At 35.1% G+C, this 16,799-nt stretch overlaps 1 protein-coding gene across 1 annotated transcript in view; it reads right to left on the bottom strand.

The window, feature by feature from the left end:
* Nucleotides 1-707: 707 nt before the first annotated feature.
* The window catches only part of LOC126768871 (protein timeless homolog), a 44,742-nt gene continuing 28,650 nt past the window's right edge, over nt 708-16,799 (bottom strand). The window contains exons 14-22 of the mRNA XM_050487249.1: nt 15,396-15,591; nt 13,086-13,234; nt 11,250-11,344; nt 7,524-7,730; nt 5,748-5,909; nt 4,786-4,971; nt 2,665-2,861; nt 1,841-2,249; nt 708-848 (exon numbers count right to left, since the gene is read on the bottom strand). Of these exons, the coding sequence (XP_050343206.1) occupies nt 784-848; nt 1,841-2,249; nt 2,665-2,861; nt 4,786-4,971; nt 5,748-5,909; nt 7,524-7,730; nt 11,250-11,344; nt 13,086-13,234; nt 15,396-15,591 (1,666 nt within the window). The 3' untranslated portion in view covers nt 708-783. The remainder of the gene's footprint in view (nt 849-1,840; nt 2,250-2,664; nt 2,862-4,785; nt 4,972-5,747; nt 5,910-7,523; nt 7,731-11,249; nt 11,345-13,085; nt 13,235-15,395; nt 15,592-16,799) is intronic.

Genomic DNA, 16,799 nt, shown 5'->3' on the forward strand with positions numbered 1-16,799 from the left:
GCGCACACACTTGTGCACTATAATATGTCTTGCGCAGTTGGCTTATTTGTCTTGAGATTGGCCGCCGTTGCCGAAATCGGTCTGGAGGACATTATTATGATACACTGGAGGCAGCTCGGTTACGAGAATAGTCTTATAATGAGACTACTTATGTCACGATCGAGCCAAAGTTGATACCGACGACAGAGAAGTAAAAAGTTTCATAAGAGGCTAATCAATATACAAATTCTATTACTTTTTTTAAAATCGCCTTTATTTCATGTAATAAAAGCGTATAAAAAATAGTCTCACTAGCTCAAGTACAAGTTGCACAATCTCATAAACCTGTTGGATTAAACAATTTTAAAATTTAGTAGAAAGAAAAACAAACAAGATTTTTTAACTAAAATGTTAATTAATCAATAATATTTTCGACATTATTCATTCATCATCGAGTGAACTATTCCTGACGGTGCGCTAACACTTTTCGCTCGCCGGTACCTCGCGACCCGCCCGCCGTTCGACGACGGTTACATGAGCGAATTGTCAACAAAAAAACAACTTAATTTTTGATGTTTCGTACATTCAACAAAAATAACGAACGCTCTTTCATCACTGTTGTCCGCCGGTCCGTATGTTCCGGCCTATTTTATTCTTCGAGAGGTTTCCTTCGAAGAAAATAATTATAAATATAACAAAAAAAAGGGAACAATAAATAAAAAACTTCATTCCCATCAAGTATTTATTTCGAATTAATTCAAGAAAGAAAAAATCCAAATGAGATTATAACAATTTGAATAAGTTTCACTCCGAATCGTCGCTAATTACCCGTTTTTTGTAGCGCCTCGACAGGACGGGCTCGTCGTCCGCTGGAAACGAGATAACTTTCATATTTCTTTTTTAATTAAAACGTCAAATTACAGTTAAATCCCCATTTTTGAACAGCGGAGTGCAGCTGGAGTGGGTTCGCGTTCGTAGCGAACTGTGCAGGAATATGTTCAATGTTGTTTTAGAACTTTTAACAAACTATGCCTGGTGATAGGGCCTGGTGAGGCCCGTCTGCCAGCAGCAATACTTAGTATTGTTCTTCCGGTTTAAAGGTCGAGTGAGCCAGTGTAACTATAGGGATATCATGTCAGTTCCCAAGGTAGGTGGTGCATTGACGATACAAGGGATGGTTTAAATTTCTAGTAGCGCTAATGTCTAAGGGCGACGGTGACCACCTTCCATCAGGGGATCCATTTGCCAGTCTGCCTCCTTATTTAAAGTAATATTTTAGATTGATTTAAATACTGTGTTAATTTATAACAGACAAGGGTGTATTGTCACTGTAGCTACTATCTATTCTACCGAGTACTACCGACAAGAAGCTACCTTGCAAATTAATAATACAATCAACTATATACAATTAAAATGAGAGAAGTTAAAAAAGGCACAAGATTAACCTTATGTAATGCTATTTACTATGACAAAAAGCAAAATAAAAACTTATTTATGAGTAATTGAGGTCATATATATGTACTTTACATATATACGGTTGGGTCTGCCTGATAAGTTTCTACGTCTAAGCCATTGTACCGATTTTGCTGAAATGTGTTCCGGTTTGAAGGGTGAGTGAGCCAGTGTAATTATAGGCACAACGGACATAAAATCTTAGTTCCCAAGGTTGGTGACGCATTGGTGATGTAAGCGATGGTTAACATTTCTTACAATGCTATTGTCTATGGGCGTTGGTGACCACTTACCACCAGGTGGCCCATATGCTCGTCCGCCTTCCTATTCTATAAAAAAAACTCTACTTTTTGTTCGTGGAGTGACACCTAGAGTTTTAAGAGCGATGACCAAGTAAGTCAGTACTCACCGCTGTCCGAGTGGTCGGCCGGCGGGTCGGCCGGCGGGTCGGCGCGCTGTAACGTTTTCTTCGCAAACGACAATATATCTTCTTCATCATCGTCTTCATCGATTTTCTGCATTTTTCGATTATTTTCTTCATCGGAACTTAAGCTGCGATTTCTTTTACGATTATTCGAAACACTCCTACTCGGGGTGTTGCTCTTATAAGGGCTCACATCGCGCATCTTACGTAGGTTATCGAATAAGTCATCGTCGTCGCTGGATTCATCTTTTGGGTTATTTTTCTCTTGTATCCCTTCAGCATTATTGTTGGTGCTGTCTACGATGAGCTCCTTGTTGACAGCTTTTATGACAATCTCTCGTCTTTTCCGTATTGTGTCGTAGTGTATACTGCTCGGTATCCTCCAATACGTTTCCTGTAATATCAATTATTGTGTTATAAATCTCTTTATTGCACAAAAATTCATACAAGAAGTTATCTTTCACTTTAAAAGTGGTTAAAGATATTCAATTTGCGTATAAAAATTTAAGGTCAATTCGTAGCTTAGAAGCTTTCACGATAAATGACCTACAGTATGTACTTGAGGAGCTTACGGGTATTACGAGCTATTAATTTTTGCTCGATTACCATTCAAACATTTTAATTATATATATATATTTTAGAAATGTACATAAAACCGGTACTTAAATGTACATAAATCCGATGGAACCGGATTTTGAGAGCAAGGAACACAAAGTAAGTTTTGCGTACACACTTGGGCAATATGATATCTCCACCGCAAGGAGGACATCCCCATCATCATCTCGTCGCCATCCTAATTATCATGTTACCTGTTCATCACTAGGCGGTGCTATTCCTACACTCTTCAATACTTTCATGAACAATGGGTTGTCCATTGCTTCGACGGATTCACTTGAAATGGGCACGAGCGGTGTTCCTTCGGACGTCGGATCGAAACCTTCCGCTTCTTGATCGAGCGCTACTTCTTCTAGATTCTCTGCTAGCCACTTAAGTGCTTCAGTCAAACCTGATATACGTTATAATTATCATTTATATGAAACTTCGAATTATAAATCTACAAAATAATTGTTATCAGTAATACCAAAGTTTGTTATCAGTATTCACTCTTTGAAAGCTGTAATGTCACGTGACCAACCTCTTTTGTGAAACAGTGTTTTTTACATAGGTTTATATTCTACCGATAAATAGCATCATTTTCATATTCTTGAGTTCCTGTTATAAGACACAATGCTTTAGATCGCATGGTCTCTTCGAGCGGTGACCACTTACCACCGGGTGACCTGATTGCCCGACATCATTATATTTGAAAGTAAAAATATATAAAATAAAAAGCGAGCTAGGAAACCAAGTGACTTTTAAATATATTAATACGAAGAAAATAACTGTCATTTCTGAGGACCGGTGTAACTAGGTCGAGTTCAGTAGACTCCGACATTTATATAATAAAATTGGATTTCCTCTTTAGAAATGATTATCCAACGAAGAGCACCAGTGATTATGAGAAGTTTTTAAACGAAGGTATTCGATGCGCTGTTAAATAATTAAATTATTTTATTTGTTATCTTGATGAAGTTAACAAATATCGACGCATACTATTATATTACTATTATACGTGTAGCACTAATTACACTTATTTATTATATTTCTTAAATTGTTATTGTAAGCCAAATATTTTAATATTTTTCGAAATTCATTTAAATGTTATGTTTTTCTTTACTATTTTTTATTATTATTTGTGTCTATTTGGCATGTCGCTGTCACCTATAAGTATGGCAACATTTACTCTTAGACCAAATATGTACACAGTTTATTTCTAATGATCACTGTACGTCATATTGGTAATGAATAATCGTTTTTAATCAATTAAAATATACAAAATATCACGTGACCAGAAAGCGCGCTAAATGTAATAGTACCGCTTTAATATTGGAATTTCATATATATTACATTATCCGATCGTATAATTTCTTATTCATAAATATATTTTGGCAAACGGTAATCGATTTCAACACATTCATCAATCACACGGCGAGTTAACGTTTGAATGAATCAATTCTCTCAGAATATTCCTGATGATACACAACTCATTTCGTTTGAAATCGTTTTTAGACTGTTGAAGTTAATATCATATATAATAATATCCAATATTATATCAGTAACAGCCTGTGAATGTCCCACTGCTGGGCTAAGGGCTCCTCTCCGTTTTTGAGGAGAAGGTATAGAGCTTATTCCACCACGCTGCTCCATTGCGGGTTGGTGGAATACACATGCGGCAGAATTTCAGTGAAATTAGACACATGCAGGTTTCCTCACGATGTTTGCCTTCACCGTATAGCACGAGATGAATTATAATCACAAATTAAGCACATGAAAATTCAGTGGTGCTTGCCCGGGCTTATATAATATATAATAATATTATATCGATATTCTTTGATTGGCTATGATAATTTCACTCTGTAAAAATTAAAGTAACAATAACTATAAATGTCACACAGCTGAGCAACGAAATTTCCTCTTACTGAAAATATTTTATGCTTGTTCTACCATACTGCTACAAAAAAGGCTGGTGGGTGCATTGTGACATTCACATCTTCACGTTTCGCTACACCGTTGAGCATGTAATGAATCATAAGTGATATTTGCTGTAATTACACAAGAGACATATAATCTTAGTTCCCGAGGTTGGTGGCGCATCGACGATGAGCGATAACACCACTTACAATCAGGTGGTCTATTAGCCATTAATGTAATGGTTTTTGACGTATTCTATTCACGGAGCTATAAATATTAGGTTTGTTGTAAGTTTAAAAGGGAATATAGTATACGCACCCACCCCCTACTTCAACTACTACCTTCTGTGGACGGGGCCCAGTTTTCTGCAGTTCTTCTATTTATAGTAAGTACTTAACAGTTAACAGTTGAACACTTACCACTGTCGACAGCCTCGATCAACAGTTTTGCGATTTCACTTGCACTTAATTCCACTCTCGCTGACTTCTTTTTATTTTCTGCTCTCTTCTTTAAAGGCTTCTTATGTTTAACATTAACAGCAGCCGTTTGTGGTCGAACGTTATCATCGCCATCAGAACTTGAGTGCTCAGATTCGGATGAACTTTCTACAAATGTATTAGTAATGTGAACTAACAGAAAAGTTCCACCGCTGCGATAAGTCTCCTCTTTTTGAGGAGAAGATTTGGAGCTTACTCCACTACGCTGTTCTAATGCGGGTTGGTGGATACAACTTAAGATTTTCATCGTCCACATGCAGGTTTCCTTACGACGTCTTCATTTACCGCGGAGCACGAGATGAGTAATAAACACAAATTAAGCACATGAAAATTCAGTGGTGCTAGGTTTTGAACTCGGAATCATCGGTTAAGATTTCTGACCACGACCATAACGGCTCTATTTTCTAAGTTATTAAGTCTATTAAGATTTATTTAATATGAGACTGCCTATTATATACGAGTATGTCTATATGTCGCTTGGGATAAGAATCTCCCTAATTATACATACAATAAATTGTTTTACTGACATAAAAACTAAATCTTATTTATAAGAAATGTGGTTGAATTGACTATGATAGCCAACAAAATGAAATGTTACAGTGTCAGTGACAAGGAGCGATTTCACGCTGGCGTTTCATTTTATCTATAGACAGCCCGTATCAATGACCATTCACGCACACTCTCACATCATAAAAGCGATGGTAAAACATTATTATCACATGAACGAACATAAACAACTAATTGGAAAGTTATACAAGATAATAAATAGACAAATTGAAAACAAGTTCTCGCAGCGTCCGAGTTTATAAATGAAAATATGTTCGACATAGAGGGAGGACAATACAAAAGTCTGGCGGATAAAGTTCAATTGCTTACAAACTCACCGTTCGATTTATCGCCATCGTCTCCCGCACTCTTGGCGTTTCGCTGGCGCCTCTTGCGACACTGCGACTTGTCCTGCACGAGACCCAACTCTAGCAGCCTGTCCACAAAGCTACGCTTCGATCGCTTCCGGGGCATTCGAGCGATTATTAGCCCCATTGGATCTGCGGAATCGGGGCAACTCTTAATCATCGATACCTTAATTATTCCAAATGGAATATCAGATTGTAATTATAAATTAATTACGTTAGCACAGTCTTCATTTTACTAAATTAGTTGCTTTTAATTGTGATGAAAAACTATGTAAATCTATAAAAAAACATGTACATTAGTTTGATCTATATTTGACGAGCCGGTTGGCGTAGTTACTTGCCTTTCATGCCAAAGGTTGTGAGTTTGATTCCCACCCAGGACAGACATTTGTGTGCATGAGCATGTCTGTTTGTCCTGTGTTTGGGTGTAATTATTTATATAAGTATGTATTTACAAAGGAAAAGTAGTATACGTAGTATGTCAGTTGTCTGGTTTCCATAGTTCAAGCTCTGCTTACTTTGGGATCAGATGACCGTATGTGAATAATGTCCCAGGATATTATTACTATTATTATTATATTTGATTATATAAAAAAAAAAATATATATATATATATATTATATATATATTATATATATATATATATAATATCATTGGAAAAAGGTTCAAAGCATCGTATAAAAAAGTCCACCGTTCAGTGGAAATAAGAGAATTTAAGTCAGTAAAGCGAATGAAAATAAAATTATTAAATGAAAGTATTGTTCCGCAATCGTAGGTGATTAGGGCTTTCTCTCTTCGCCCATCGGCCATTAAGAAATTATTTATTTAAAAAAAAAAGTAATTAATTCACTAATCAATTAAATTAATCCTACAGCTGAATGTAAATCGTCACAACTAATTACTTTACAGATTAATATTGAACATCAAAAGATAAATTACGCTAAAATAAATTTACATAAAAATAACAGCCGTGGCATCCCTGCCAGTAAAATATTTTATCTCGTAGATTCATTTGAAGTTCTTTTAGACCTTTTTCTATATGAAAACGTTCAGCTTGTTCAAGGAATTTATGTAGGATTCGTTTTTTGATGAATAGTCTAATCCGATTCCCCCTGAAGTTGATTAGTTTTAGTACTTTTGTGACGATAGAGGTCGCCTCGTTTGCTAAAATGATTTAATGTAGACGATGACGGAATTGTTGTGTTGAATTTTATGTTGTTTTATTGACAACACTAAATGTAACGGGTAGTACGGCTCAGTGGACGTCAGACGGAACACTCGCTCGAAGTTCAACACTTATGTGTTCTGGTCAGAATGGCAAGTGAGCCAGTGGTATGAACATTTAAGTGGTTCATATAATTTTACTAGTGCCCATTTTCTCGTTTGCATTTATAGAATCAGCAAGTTTCTTTACCTTTATATAAGAATATTTGTGTCAATAAATTGCAGGAAGATAAAACTTATCACACAAATACTCTAGAATAAAACCTACTATAACTTTGTATTAAATGAAATGATATAAATGTATTTTTTTTGGTATTAATATCAAGTATTGTTGTTACTTTATGTTAATGTTATTATACATGAAATTTAAATTGTATAAGTGTGAACAAAGTAAATAATTGTATGTAATATTAGTATAAAATTTGGCTGGCACACCACAATGAATTTTTTTTAGGAACAATAGAGTTTATTAAATAAAAACAGTTAATGTATATATAAGCCAATTATCGCTCGTGTACGTACCCGGTGAATCTTTATATTGTTTCCAAAGTTCGGCCAGAAGATTATCCTCTTCTTCGTTGAACTCTTTGGAGACCTTCTCCTGTCTCTCTCTGTTACTCTTTTTAGTCGGCGCTTTAAATATGAGACCTAAATCCTTTAGCTTCTTGATCACACTTCTCCTGGTACGTGTTTGGTCGATCAGATTGTCCAAAATCCAGTCGATTACATCTGTATAACGAACATTACAATTAGACAACACTTGCAGAACACATTCAAAGAAAACATACAACTTTGGTAATTTATTTTTGTATTAACTATTTTCGGAGTTTCGTTAAACGGAATACGGTGATGTTACACGATGAAACGGAACTTGGAAGAACTGATTGCAATTTACTCTCGCGTCTGTCTATGACCAAATCACGGAATTATAGATAAATTAAAGTAATCTAATTTCAGAGTTTAGTAATTGGATGAAATAGAAAATAAATTTATTACATGTTAAAATTATCAAATGACGAATATAATGAATATAAGTAAAGGGCTCGTTTTGAAAGGAAAACCGTAACGAAAATTCTAAGCCTTTAAGCTCCTATGAGAAACGGAATAGTACGCGACCCTCTTCATGCGAGTCCAGCTCGTATTTGTTTAAAGTGATCACGAATGAAAATATTTTTTCATGTAGAGACTTTTTCGTATGTTCCTTTCAAATTGAATGATACGTCTTTAGAAGTAATATTACTATTTACAGTATAATACTTAAGTTTTTTTCTGTATGAAAATGTAGCAGTTGAGAACACATAGTTCAGGGGTTCATTAGTTAATACTGCCCTTCTCTCGAATGTCAGCTCAATGACGGCAAAAAGAGAGAAATCTGTGTTTACTACGCACTCGCTTATACATGTAAGGTTTGAAGCGTTTAGAACATTAACGCAAATTAACAAATGTATGCTTTCAAGATAAAATACATGTTCTTTGAATTATTTTATAACAAGAAAAAATTATTTCATTGCATAATAGTAAACTACTTCATGTATGGCTGGAGTGTAATCATAACACCTTAGATCTTTTTTTTTTCTTTTTTTATAGAATAGGAAGGTGGACGAGCATATGGGCCACCTGATGGTAAGTGGTCACCAAACGCCCTTAGACATTGGCATTGTAAGAAATGTCAACCATCGCTTATAGCCAATGCGCCACCAACCTTGGGAACTAAGATTTTATGTCCCTTGTGCCTGTAATTACACTGGCTCACTCACCCTTCAAACCGGAACACAACAATATCAAGTATTGCTGTTTTGCGGTAGAATATCTGATGAGTGGGTGGTACCTACCCAGACGAGCTTGCACAAAGCCCTACTACCAGTATATATATATATCTCGAGGTCGCCAGTGCATTGATTTTAGGATCTATTCGCAATGGACTAACACTAACCGTTAGGTGGCACATTTGCTTTTACATCTTTTGAAAATATAAAATAAAAAATATTGGAAAAAATTGAGTATAAAATAATACTTGAACCTTATTTAAACGAAATTACTTGGCAAATAAACGTTGATATGATCTTATATTCAAATAAGAATTCTTATCTATCAGACGTCTGGGCTATTTACTTATTGAAGCTCATATTTTAGTGCTGACATTGCGTTAAGCTGAATAAGAGAGCCGACATGGCCCAGTGGCTAGAATGTGTGAATTTTAAACGAAGACTGCAGATTCAAGATCGCGCCAATTCGTTTAACTTTTCATGTAAGGTGTGTAATGAAGGAAAGTATCGCGAGGAGGCTTGCAGAAGATAAATTTTGTACCTGTAACCACCTAAATCCGCATTGCAGTAGCGTGGAGGTATAAGCTTCTCCCCGAGAGGATATGAGGCCTTCGCCCAGCAGTGGGTTACAGTTAGGTACAGACTGTTTCTTCTATACATTACTATACCCAACAAACATACACAAGTTATTTTGTTTCTGTCATAAAGTTTGCCTGTGAATTATCGCTATAGCGATAAAATCGCCTGTGCGAATTTTATAACCTTCTGCTATTATAATGTTATATGCATTGTGAAATACAAATTTTTAAATAATTGAATAATGAATATGATACGTTTATCAGATAAGACAGAGGTCATTAAAAAAACGTTTCGTTCTGAATAATAATTTAAGGCATTATAAATGTTAGCTAATATGTAAGTAGTGTTTCCCTAAATCCTAAAATACATTTTTAACTGAACTTGATCCATAGTCGTATTTACTATATCATAGAAACAAAATAAATGACAAGCTCGATTCATACAAAATATACTTATAACAATATATGCTTAAACAGGTAATCATGGGAGAGGTATTTCACCACAAAGCAGATTATCAGTGACATTTCCAGTATATTGTATAATGTATTTTAAACTAATATTCTATCAATAATATAAATTTCACAGCAAAATTAATTAAAGTCAGCATATATTGAATACACGCAGTAAAACAATTAAATGACCAATAATTATTTGAGCACGAACATGATTATTAATTGACTATCAAAATTAAATATCAAAATTATTAGAATCAAGTGCTTATATAACGTACTAGTTAAAAATAGCCTTTGTTCTTTCTTGGTGTTGAGGCTCACTTCATACCCAATATCATCAAAATCGGTTCAGTAGTTAAGCCGTGAAAGTGTAACATATAGACATATACTTTCGCATTTATAATATTACTACAGATATACTTTGTATATGTATTCTATACAAATAAATGCAGACTTTTTTTGTAATGTCTAACAAAAAAAATACTAACTTACTAATTACTGCGTTGCTCAAATGTTTTAGTATAAATTATTGTTATATAAGTAGCTGAGCTTCACAGTTCCAGCCAGTTTAGACTATTGACGTGACAGGGTGAATTTCACGTTCTTGTATTGACTAAATGAATACTTTTAATACAATTTTTCTACGAATAGAAAAACGCGCGTAAGTTTTAATTACATTTGAGTTTTTGTGATTAAAATGTAAACTATAAAAAAATGGAAACAAACTTTATTTATTAAGTTAAATTGCTTATTGTAATTTAAACTTTATAGTATAGTTATAAGAGCTAGTTCGCATTAACGAAGACGTCATCATTCCGCGAAGAAGAAACTAAGTGCTACAATATTTTATAATTTTAATTAAATATATTTACTAGGAGTTATTTCTGTATTTCTTTAGATTCTTCACAACGGCACTTTAAAAGATAAGGGGAACGTCGCCTTATAAACTTTAAGCGAAAACATCTCGAGACAGAAGCATTCAAATGAGTACTTTTCAACGTTTTGTTCTATTTAAAAAGTCTTAGTTGAAGGCACTGAAGGACGACGGACTTTATATTCCCTTCCATAGAAACCTACGGGAAGACTGGATTGAGAGAAATGCTAATGTGATTTTAGATGCTACTTGTACTTGGATCGTGTGAAATATTCATTTGGAGTCGACGCTGTGTGAATCCCAAACTACCTTTGGGGAGATTTTGACTCACTGACTCTTTTCAATTTAAAATAACATAGTGGACTATACCTTAGCTCATGTAAGAGCCACCACGGGTCGAGATGGGGGTTTTACTCTCATAAGCTCATGAAAATTTAATAACTTAAACAGCATTCGAACCTACGACATCATGTTAAGATCCACGTGTTCATCCATTATGACATATCGGATTTACTTTATGTGCAATGAATTATATATAATACAATAGTAATCAAAGTGAATGAATCCCCACACTTACCCTGATCATTTTCCGGTCTCGCCATATTCTCCATGTACAGGCTCCGAAGTTCCTCTTCCTGTTCCTCCGTCCAGAGCCCCCTGCCCGGCTTATCCCTGTTGACGGACAATTAATCAAGGTTCAACCTTTCCCCGAGTTAAAACTTTAACGTTTCCACAGAGTTACTACCTGCTTAGAGGATAAGTTCCATTTATATTAATGGAAGTTGAGAATTTTCCGTTCCACGTCAAATTATTTCAACTCGAGACTCGTTGTTTAATGCCTATCGAATTATAGATCAGAATAAAGTATGTTCTTTCTTTAATGAATACGGAAAGCACGTAAAGTTGTTGATCCTGCGCCTGAACTCTCCGCGGGAGTCAAGTTGCCGACACATCGGATTATGAGAATGAGGTTATGGGGTATGTGGCATACATACCCCACACACGAATGCACTGTAATATTTCTAGCACTAGTATAATTTTTATTATACGAATTTATAAATTAGTATAATTTTTATTATATGAAAAAAAAACTGTCTTGCAAGTTATTCCTACTATTATAATCAGGAAGATAATATTATTTGTTACGTTTTCACATCTTAACTACTCAACTACTCATCATCATGAAATTTTTCAAACAAACTGTCAGTATAGAGACCGACATAGGATACCTAGCACCGCCCCCTTCGCACGCGAGCGATCACTAGTGCTTAAATACCACAAACATAAGTCCCCTTTTTATTCACTCACTCAAAATCCGATGTGAAGCCAAATCAGACCTGACCGGCAAGAGTTCGGGCGAAGTACGAATGCCTTTACGTGCCATCTGAGCCACAGGAATGTGAACACAGCCATCACCCAAGCACCGGACTGCTACTAACAATTTTTCGACCAAAAACACAACATTTAGCTTGGCTCAGGATTTGAACTTCGAACCTCAGGATCTACCTGATAAGCTAGCCCCTGAGCCAACAAGACTGATATATATACTACAGGGCCGGTAGCAGGTGAATTACGTTCACAATCGAGGTTGACACTAATTGAGAATTTAGACAGTAAAACTTTACAAATGAGCTTTTTATTTCCTTTGTCCTGTCCTGATTAAATTCGTTGCGGGTCCCGGGAGGCCGCGGGGAGCATTTGAATTTCATTGTTCGGTTTATGTTTAGTATTTAACTGTCAATCATTGGAAAATAATTGTATCTCGAACAATTGTTCGATAATAAATAACTTCCTTTATGTCAGTAATTGGGTTCGATTTCGAATTAGAAGTGTTCATTTCATTTATTAAGATTAAATATGGAATTATTTTTGTTTATAATTGTGATAAAGGGTTATATATATATATCATTATGCTTATTTCGATTTGAAGGTACGATCTTCTAAGCGATGATGGGATTAGTTGTCCATATAATAAGGGAGAACGGTTCTTCTGACACGAGTATTACACACTATGAGTTCCCAACCCTGTTTCTATGTATGTATTGTACATTTTATTCGAGAATAAACTAATTTTGATTGTTTCGATTGAGATTGATTACTGGTGGTAGGGCTTTGTGCAAGCTCGTCTGGGTAGGTATCACCCACTCATCAGATATTCTACCGCAAAACAGCAATACTTGATATTGTTGTGTTCCGGTTTGAAGGGTGAGTGAGCCAGTGTAATTACAGGCACAAGGGACATAAAATCTTAGTTCCCAAGGTTGGTGGCGCATTGGCTATAAGCGATGGTTGACATTTCTTACAATGCCAATGTCTAAGGGCGTTTGGTGACCACTTACCATCAGGTGGCCCATATACTCGTCCACCTTCCTATTCTATAAAAAAAAAAAAATATCAATCGTATCGAACTTACCTCTGGTCGCGGTAGAGATCGTAGCCGTGCTCGATTTCGACGGACTCTTTAGAGTTCTTCCAAAATAACAACTCGATAAAAACTTTACCGTTCTTCGATGCTATTTCCGTGAATTTTCTTAAAATAAATATGGCGAACTTCTCCATTTCCTGTCGAGATTTAGATTTGTATTTATTTATAATAAAAATTTTAAATTTTCACTATGATAAATTATTAAGTGAATAATAAAAAAAAACAGTAATACTAACAATACGAATATTGTAATAAATTATAATTGGTAGGAACGTACTAGTCACATAAATCAAACTGAATAAATAAGCTTTTAATCCACTAATCTATTTGTCACCAGACTCAGAAGGGAGTGCAAAACTTTGATTCAATTGGATGTGTGGAATTCAATTGCAATATTTGAAGCATATATATTTACGAAGACAAAAGTGAAGTTTGTAAAAATGATATTTGTGTGGGGAGGAGGGGAGAGCTTTAGTGGGATATTTGCAGGCTGTTACTTTTTTAAGAGTAAATTTGTTTATTTCTCCTCTCCCACTGAAACCTCAAAAAAAGGATACAGGCTTTATCTGTAACTAACTTTCGGGAAAATTTCAAATTTCGGGAATTAAAAAACAGTCATACGTGAGAAGTGGATGGTAAAGCCGTATTTACTATTTTTGCTTCAAACGTGCTCAGTGTAACTGTTTTAATAGAGAAAAAAATAAAGGCCACAGTGTGCTCCGCTATGTTCACACACAAGTATAAACCGTTGCACATATGAAAACAGTGAAGTGCACGATTCCAGAGCGGTATGTGGACAAGTCTTTAGTGAACACCCACCTTAACAACTTTTCATCTGAAACTCGGATATTATTCCACGACCGTTTTATATCGAATAAATTTTCAAATACAAGACTTTCGACCGCAAAAGGTCTTATCTCGCTTAGAATAAGACTGAGAGTTAATCCCGTGCTGACTCGAACCGCTAATTCGTTTTCCACCACAGACTCGGTTCAGATTTGTTCTATTTCCGTCAACATTTGGTAATTGGCTAGACTGTTGCCTGCAATTTCCTCCCCTCTGCATATTTTCTCCGCTTATTTAGATAAAGCGGTTAGGGGTGCCTTTCCGTTATAAACGTAGTAGTAAACCTAACCACATAAGTGAGCTGTAGGATATTGTATGAAACAAAGTTAACGATCCGACTTGGTTTGAAAATAAAGGATAATTTTTTTAAATATTTGATACATTGATCGAATAAAGGACTAGAAATTAAGTGTATTTATTTATTTAAAAAATACCATTAATATCGGATTGGTCTTACGTCCTACTTTACTTCTGTGAATGTAATTTTGTCGCAGATAAATATGTTGTCGACGAACACACATGTTTTTGTGAGCGATTAGACTTATATTGATGTGTATCTATATTTGCTTATTTGTATTTTTCGTTGTGTCTTTAACCGTTCCGTGTATCAAATAAATAAAAAAAATTAATGTAAGTTGCACACAGAAACGTTGCAACCGATTCCGACCTTGAAACTTTTTGCTAAAAAGTTTTGCTAAAAAAATAGCATTACCATTACGCTACGGCTACGAGAAATCTACGACGTAGCATTTATATAGCTGCTACATAAAACGCTACACGAATGATACATTTTTACTAGCTTTTATAAAACTTCACCTGTAAGCATGGTCGAGTCAAGTGATGTAACTGAATTTTATACTAGTTTATAACAATCATTTTTACTGAAACTTTTCATGGTTTGGTTGAAATCACAGACATTGCAATATAGTATCGTTATTATTAGATCAACAATTACTTTAACGTGTTTCATTACATATATTAAGATGTTATTAATATATGCCTATTATACTCATATTATTTTAATTGTAAAAGTAAAAAGTCAATCTGTTACGCTTTCACTAATTATATTTGATGAATTCGGTATGCTTAGCTTAAATCCTAAATCTTCTCCCTAAGGGGACGAAAACGGAGAAAGTATAAAAAATACCTTTCGAGCACTTACGCATCTTTAATTATGGATATATCAGTATTTTTTTTTAATGAGGCGCGCGAAAGTCTTCAACGGGGGCAGGGACGGGGTCGTCAGTACCCAATCGGTCTCGGATAGGTCTTTTTTGTAAAAAATGTTAGTATACGATTTTTTATGGCCGGGCACGATTCATCTCAAAGAAATTTAATAAGTTTTCTTCTGTTCTGTCAGAATCGAGTCATCTCCAATATTCGAAACGCTCGTCGAAGTCAAATCAACTACTCCGATTAAATATCCTAAAGGAGTGTTCGGACGGGACGTACCTTTAGCTGCGGGCTCCGCTTGTTGAGTATCTTCTGGAAGGTGAGGAACAGCGAGGCCTGGAACATCATGGCGGGGCGGTTGCAGTCGCACGCGATGCGGTGCAGCAGCTTGAGCGCGCAGCGGGCGGCGCGCGCCGTGACGTCACAGCGCGCCCACAGCGCCGCGCACGCGCGCACCACGTGCGGCTGGCAGAACCTGCCCGCCGACACGAGTTAACGGGAGCCCTTCGACTACGCCTCTCTAACGTGCACTGTTTATTTTCTATTGTACCATTATTCTATTGAGGCCGTTTTGAAAATTACAGGAAAGTGATTCCTACACGTTTGAATCGGTCTTTTACGAGGATTATATCCACACCCTGATATTACTAGTGGACAGAATTAAATATAAAAAATTGAGCCAACTTTATATTTCTCTTTTTATTTATTTTGCATGGTTAACAAGGAAAAACTAAGGCTTTACATAAAATATACCGAGTAAATTCTTACTCAGATCAAAACCAGGTGAAGCTTGTTTGGGCACTCATTTGAGCATTATTACTCTATATTATTACAAATTACCAAATTTTATAATATTGACATCACTAGTCGTACAAATAAAAGAAGTAAAACTGCCGTAAAACGTACGAAAGGACGAAATAAAAATCTCCGATTTGTTAAAAATAGTTATATAATTAAAAAAAGTTTTTCTGACAAATAAAATGTAATCGACTTGATGTAATGATTTAATCGAGTACCGAATCTACTGTCGATTAAATTTAAGGAAACAATATCGATATATTTCAGTCAAATTTATTTTTAGCATGTCTATTTATATTAAAAAATAGTCTCTATTCCGATAGGAGATTGACAACAGTCAAATACGATATATATATAATATATGAATTTACACGCCACAAAAAGAGAATATGTTAATGTTATGTTAAGAAATCTTAAAAAATGTTATGTACTTTAAAAAATAAGTCCCGAGTTCACCACTAAGTTATTTCCGCCGATCGATCAATGCACAGTACATCACGTTCCGCATATTTTTTCATGCGTTTATTCCAATATCTCGTAATATTTTTAAAATAACTGGTAGAAATTCAGTGTTAGAATTAGCCATATTTATTAACATAAACAGTGTTAAGTACATTTTTTATTTATTCTGATAAGGTTTTATTTTTGTTAAAATTAAACTTAACTATAGTTGGTGTAATTATTTTTTCCTTTATGAATATATATATATAGCATGAAAGGCCATTCTGGTTAGAAAAAAGTAATGTTAAGGCGGTATTTTTATTTTAGATTGACTATTATTCTTTTAATAATCACAAATGAACATACTATGAATTCCTGTAGTGTCACTTAATATATTTTATAGTGGCTTAAATGGCTTGAAGAAAAAAATATTATACAAATATC

The sequence above is a fragment of the Nymphalis io genome, chromosome 6, assembly GCF_905147045.1.
Source record: "Nymphalis io chromosome 6, ilAglIoxx1.1, whole genome shotgun sequence".
Taxonomy (NCBI): Eukaryota; Metazoa; Arthropoda; class Insecta; order Lepidoptera; family Nymphalidae; genus Nymphalis; species Nymphalis io.